The sequence below is a fragment of the Octodon degus genome, unplaced genomic scaffold, assembly GCF_000260255.1.
Source record: "Octodon degus isolate 3935 unplaced genomic scaffold, OctDeg1.0 scaffold00160, whole genome shotgun sequence".
NCBI classification, from domain to species: domain Eukaryota; kingdom Metazoa; phylum Chordata; class Mammalia; order Rodentia; family Octodontidae; genus Octodon; species Octodon degus.
In genome coordinates, this window is record NW_004524736.1 from 2,383,244 (window position 1) to 2,390,020 (window position 6,777).

Below are 6,777 nucleotides of genomic sequence, written 5' to 3' on the forward strand. Positions count from 1 at the left end.
TTATTGCTCTTTTGAGCGGCATACTCAGTGGCTCTTTTAGGAAAGGTATGGATTGATAGCCAATGGCAAACTGAAGAACCTCATGGAAATAAGGTAAATTATGCATTTAGTTTTACTCCTCAGGGACACTCTTGAAAAGCAGATTTCCTTCTTTAGAGTAATATACCACAAAAAGGGAAAGAAAAATACTATAAAAGATGACACATGAGGACAAAAAGTGCAATTATTAAAAATTATTAGTGGAACTGCCAATTAAGAATGTGTTCTCCAAGTGTAATACAAATTCATCGCATCTATCCTTTACTGTCCTCCTTCTAAAATGAAGATATTGAGTGGAGATAGCAAAGAATCATCAAAATAAAGGTGCATCCCAGAACCCTATCATTATTAACTTGATTTTTATCTATACTATTTCAGGTCTGTTTATGACTTAGTTGTTGTCAACGTAATGCACATGCTTACAATAAATAAGTACAATGAAACATCACTTTTATCAGAGAAATTCACCAAAATCTGAAAGTTGGCAAAATACATTAGTGATTGTTCTGTTACTACAGGATATTTATTTATTTATTTATTTATTTATTTATTTATTTATTTTTGGTAGAACCAGGGATTGAACTCAGGCCCTTACACTATGCCAAGGAAGTACTTATTCCACTGAGCCATCTCCCTGGCCCCCTATAAGGTGCATTTTAATTCCTATCTATGCAACTACTTTTTAATCCTAGGTACAGGGATTAATTAGCAGACCATTATGCAATAGAAATTGAAATAATGACTTTTTAATGTAAAGGAATTCTCAATGTTTATGGCTTGTCATATCACAAAACACTAAATGGGTTATGAATCAAACCCCATCTTTTTTATCCCAATAATATACTTGGACTAATATTTACATCTTACTTTTCCTCTTTCTTAGGTAATGAGTTGAAGAAATCCTCTATTTATTCATTTTGTCTTTGTTGTAAGAGTTGTTTTTACTTCTTTCCAAGTAATTCCTTAATACCAATATTTTTCCTTCACTCTCAAAGCCATCCTATGTTCTACTGAATAGACTTAATGGAATATAATTCACTGGTAAGTATTCTACTTCATACTTTACCACTAATGGGATATAATTCATCGATAAGCCATCTGCTTTACCACCTAAAACATTTTGCTCAACATTATGCAATACAGCAACCATTGTCAAATTTCTATTGCTTTGTTCCATGAAATTTTATATCGTTTCTAATTTTTTCTGTTACCATTTTGTACTATTTTTTTTAAAAATCACATTTGCATGTGATAATTTTCTGGAGGAGAAAAAGAAGTTATAGAAAAACATTTTTTAAGCAAGAATTATAAATAGCACACTAACATGGAAGCTCTAGATTATAGAGAATAATCAGATGTTTTATTTTGATACATTCTTGATTGTTTTTCAGGAACATTGATTTCTAAATAACCCAAAATTAAAATACCATATTGTGTCCATGAGAAACTCTTCCTTTTCTTTATCATGTACAGTTTCTGTTAAATAAAATACTTGAGGGAGAGAAAAAGATCGCACTGCTCATTTGTCTTCCATGTTTCCACAACTGTGTCACCCTCTCCTCTCCTGTCAGCACCACAAGGCTCTGTCAGGGCTTTGCACAGGCTCCCTCCAAGCTCGGCACTTCATGACTCTGTAATAAGCTATTTGTCAGAGTTACCTTTACCAAAACTTACTTAAGCGGTAGACAAATAGAAAATATTTAATTCAAAATATCAATATTTCTCCATCTTTTTACTTTTTCAAAGCATACATATGTAAATGAAAATATGATAGGGTACTTTATATTGATAATTGAGCTTAACAGAAAAAAACTATTCTAAATGCTCTATGGAAGATTAAAAGAGTAATGTTGTCAAATTACAACATAACTAAACATTGTGATACTAAAAGTTTAAAAAGAAAAATGTGTACTAGAGAACATATAAAATATATTTTAATTAAATTATGTGATTTCAATTTTTTTTCTATTCCCCCCTGAATTATGACACTTTCCAAGCAGAAATCAGAAAGTTGATGAGGATTCAAAGATATAGTACTTCATTTTTAAAGAAATCTTTTCTTCCAACTAATGCCAAGTTATCTTCATTATTATATTCTTTAGATAAGACTAATATTGAAGCAAGCAGAAGCATTCTTAACAATTACTACATACATTTAGAAAGGCTCACAATTTGGTGTTATTTCTGCGTCAGTCTTTGATGCAACCTCAATCTTTCTTCTGGTCATTTCATCCTAAAAGATGGATTCATGTACTGATATTAAAGAATGTTGACTTAAGGAAATTAGAACAATTCATAAGATTACATAATAGAATTTTAAAACTTTATGTCTTCTACTTGGTGACTGAATAAAATATCAATGCTGGCTAATATAGTTATGAACTGTCAAGGACACCTAGTAAATAATGTGAAATTTGGAGTTAAAGGAAGAATAACTCATGAATGACAAAAATTTCTTCTAGTTAGAATTTTTAATATGGCAATTTTTATAAAAGTAATATCTTTTTTATTTGAAATGTCAGGTTTTCTATAAAAACTTTTGATAAAACAGTAAATAATTAAGTTTATCTTTCAGTTCTTATGCATGTGCCAATGGTCATCCTCACATTTATTAGTTTTGCTTAAAAACAAAATTACTTTATGACAGGTCAGCTATCACTCATTTAGACAACTTTAAGAATTACCAGCTATTACAAGTTTTTCTTTTTTTAAGTAAGGTCAGAGTTGGCCCAAGGTGAGACTAATAAATCTCTCATTCTCTACCAATGGCATTTGCTGAATATTACCTTAGGCTACATTTTTAGCATTCCTTCTGGCATGTTGAGATTAGATGTGACATTTCTTGTCCAGAATAAAACACAAGGTCAATTCTAAAGAATATAATATTATATTTTTTCATGCAACTTTGCATCTGCTTATCTATAGGGCACAGGCAGTTCTTTTAAAAAATTAGGTCTTGTGAACCAGTACGGAGCACATACTAAATCCTTCCCACAGGATGCCACCATTGTCCCAGCTCACAGGACATCCTTCGAGCCCTCAGCAAAATCCCTGAGAAAATAGCCACAGTGGAGGTCAGAATTCTCCAAACCTACTGTAAAAGTTTAAGAGAGATTTCCTCGCACTGTATTAGGATGGCAGCAGGTTCATTAACAGAATGTTTCCCGTTGAGATAGTGTTATAGAGGATGATTGCCCTGTGCAAACCCACAAGAACTCTTATTCCACTCTAGTATGAGTTAAATGAGATTTTGTATAACACCGAACAAGTATCACTTATTTACAGAGATAATAAACTAAGATAGCTCATTAGTAAGTTTAAAGTAAACAGAACAATTTTGTAAGGTCAAAATTAATGTGTGATATATTATTTTTCTTCCAACAAGTCACAAAATTAAAAGGTAATAACAACAACCAGACAGCAAAAGCACACATTTGGCCTGAGTTTGCTCTCCCCATTACCCTGTCACATCCACTTACCCTGACTGGACTCAATAAATACATGAAAATACAGATGAGATTTACTCTATGAAATGTAAGAACTGTAAAAGTCAGTTTTCTCAATTAAACATGGAGATTTAGTTAAAATCAGGTTTTTAAAAATCTTATAAACCACCCCAACCTCTAACATCAATTTAAAAATCAAAATTATAATTACCTCTCAGTATAGTTATTGGTACTAAATGACATGTTACAGGAAAGCAAAGATCCAATATTGGTTCATCTTGCTTAGTCTAAATCTGATCTGGAAAGGCACACTTAGAAGTAAGTGGTTAAGATCTTGAATATAAGGTTTCAAAAATTATCAGTAATTCAGGTTATCTAAGAACCAGAAAATAATACCTTTACTCTGATTTAAATATTATCTAAAAAGAACAAATACTATTTAGGAAAAATACAACAAATGCACATTTCCTTCCATTTTCCACAATCCGTCTTTCATAGAACTCTAGGAAAAATGACCCTATGCGGAAAGAGCCTGGACTACGCTATGTCAACCTTCTCTATTAAAGACAGCAACTGTTATCATCGAGGTTACAGAGCACAGCTAAGTCTTTATGTCTATTTGGAAGTGCAATGAGCCATCAAAGCTAACTCAGCAGAGGGATCATCTACTAACCAAATGATTGGAGACACTCATTGATATGATGGATGTTCAAGATTGCGTGACATAGCAAAGCCCAAGACAAAAGTGGTAATGGATTTGAAAGCCATTATCAGGCTCCTTTGATCCATTCTGGCATGGTTTATTAGTATGAGACAGCCTCTCAGTTGCCTCTCTCTTTAATGATACTGTTCTATGAACCAATGAATGTTTTCATTTGGAAAATAAGAAAGCATTGACACATTATTCAAACTGTGGTTTCTTTAGTGAAGCCAAGGGAATAAATATGCTAATTCTGTGCTTTAAAAAATACCCGGGGTAAGGTCCATTACTTCAGTGATTTCAGTGACTACAAGGCTCAGGTGGAAAAAGTTAACATCATATACCAGGGTGTATTTCTTTGTGTAAAAATTTTCAATTAGAAATGTAACAGAGAATTTCAGCAACCCCACTACACTTCTATGTGATTATTTTCACATTACATTCTCTGAAGTAAAATCTAACTTAGTCTGTCAATTATATTAACCTAAAACAATTTACCTCAAACTATTCCTTTATTCTTCAGAAAAGAAGCAGCTATTGTGAAAACTTTTATAAAAAACAACCTGGAAATATTCTCAGAATCTTACACAAATTGTATCTTTTTATATATGAATAAAAGACAATTTCCCTCGATACCGACAAGTGCACAAAATGTATTTCTTAAGGAAATAGTAGTTCCTTGGAACTCAGGAAAGAATTAAACAGCAGCACAAGTGCCAACTGAAAAGAAGCTTCCCTTGCTTTAAAACTGGAACGAAACAACTCTCAACATTTGCAAAACATTCCTTTATTATTAGAAATAAATTATTTGTATAAAAATTGCATGCGTCAATCATTGCATTTATTTTATCACAACCCAGGGCTTCAATCCGGTCAGCCATTACAAGAAACAGACTTACTGTCTTATACAAGTTGAACAAAGTGGGACAGGAGTGGGAGTTCTCACAATCACAGAAAAATACTTACAAGGATAACATCAGACATGGTTTATTTCAACAGCATTTTTTTTTCACAAGCTAACATTAGTTTTCCTTTTGTGATTTTTTTTTTTAAATTGATCATGAGTAAGCAATACTGTAGCTTGACACTCATTGGTTGTATTGTATAAACGGGTTTTTTTCACTCCTGTTATTAGTACTTTTGGCTCATTTTTAATTTTTCTTCTTTACAAGACTATTGATATGATTGATTGTAGTCTACGGAGATCTCCAGGAGTAAGTATTCGCTGTCTTGCATTCGTTGCTTAAGATTGCGTACTACAGCGCTTCAGGTTGGATTGTTTCCCTGTTTCAGATTGAATGATTGCTATAGCTGATATATGTCGTCTTAGTAGAGGAGGCTGTTAAGACAAATTAGGAAAAATTAATGGCATACAATAATAAATAATACGTTAATATAATCTGAAATTTCAAATACTGCACTGACTGGTTGATAGGTAATATTCAGTTATTACCAGAGGTGCTAATAATTTTTAAACCATATCTAGAAATGCAGTGATCATCGAAAAAAATCCAGAAACAAATTTAATATATAAAAGCCATAGTCTCATGTATAGTACATGTATATTTACCAGAAAACTAAAAATGTGAAATTGCTAATTTTAATAAATTTAAACAAAATTCCATTTAAGTGTGTAGTTTGCTATCTGAGCTTCCCATATATCTAAAACAAAGGAACAGAAACACAAAATGTAAGAGAATAGTTTTCCAATCTCAGCTAACAGCCTCAATCTTTAGGTCTAGTCTAATGCCACCTTCCAAAGAGCTCACTATAAATTTCTCTGTCTTGATGATGAATGTAATTTCTGTTTAAAACTGAACAATTATTTTAATATCTAGAGGTTAACATGGCAAGATATCAAGTACAAAATATATTTGTAAGGAATGAAGGATGTTCATTGTTTTCTTTTTTGTTTGTTTGTTTCTTTTTTGCGGAACTGGGGATTGAACTCAGGTCCTTGTTCTTGCCAGAGAAGCGCTTATTCCACTGAGCCATCTCCCCGGCCCCGTGGATGCTCATTGTTAATGCTATTTATAGTTTGTTTTGATTTCATCTAAATATACAAAGGAAATATTAAAAAAGACAAATACTTAAATAAATTAATATTTAATACTTCTGTTAGCAACATATTGTGCAGTAAAACTCAGTATGTTAATATTAGAGATATAAAAACAGAGTATTCTATGCCAAATATAGTTACATTTACTTTCCAAGAGTGTTAATTGAAACACAAATAATTCATTATCATATTTGAATGACACAATGAAATAATCTGTATCCAAAAAAATTGAAAGGACTAACAGCATTTACAAAACCACAAATAGATCTACTTCAGTATTCCAATACATTAAACTAAACAGGATGAAACACTGTGTTAGAAAACTATGGAGTTATTTAACATGAATAAAATCAGGAATTGTAAAGTCTTTTCTTCGAAATAACTGAAGGTCTCATCCCTTTTCAGGGATGCAACACCAATAATAACCATAAAAATTCTTCCAGAGATCAAGTTTTTACATAGTTTACAATCACTAAAATTAATACAGACATCACCAGGATATCTCTCTCTCTCATATATATATATATATATAT

The 6,777-nt window shown here is 31.8% G+C and overlaps 1 protein-coding gene across 1 annotated transcript in view; it reads right to left on the reverse strand.

The window, feature by feature from the left end:
* Positions 1-4,952: 4,952 nt before the first annotated feature.
* The window catches only part of Grm8 (glutamate metabotropic receptor 8), a 963,476-nt gene continuing 961,651 nt past the window's right edge, over positions 4,953-6,777 (reverse strand). The window contains exon 11 of the mRNA XM_004642707.2: positions 4,953-5,524. Coding sequence (XP_004642764.1) covers positions 5,475-5,524 — 50 coding nt within the window. The 3' untranslated portion in view covers positions 4,953-5,474. The remainder of the gene's footprint in view (positions 5,525-6,777) is intronic.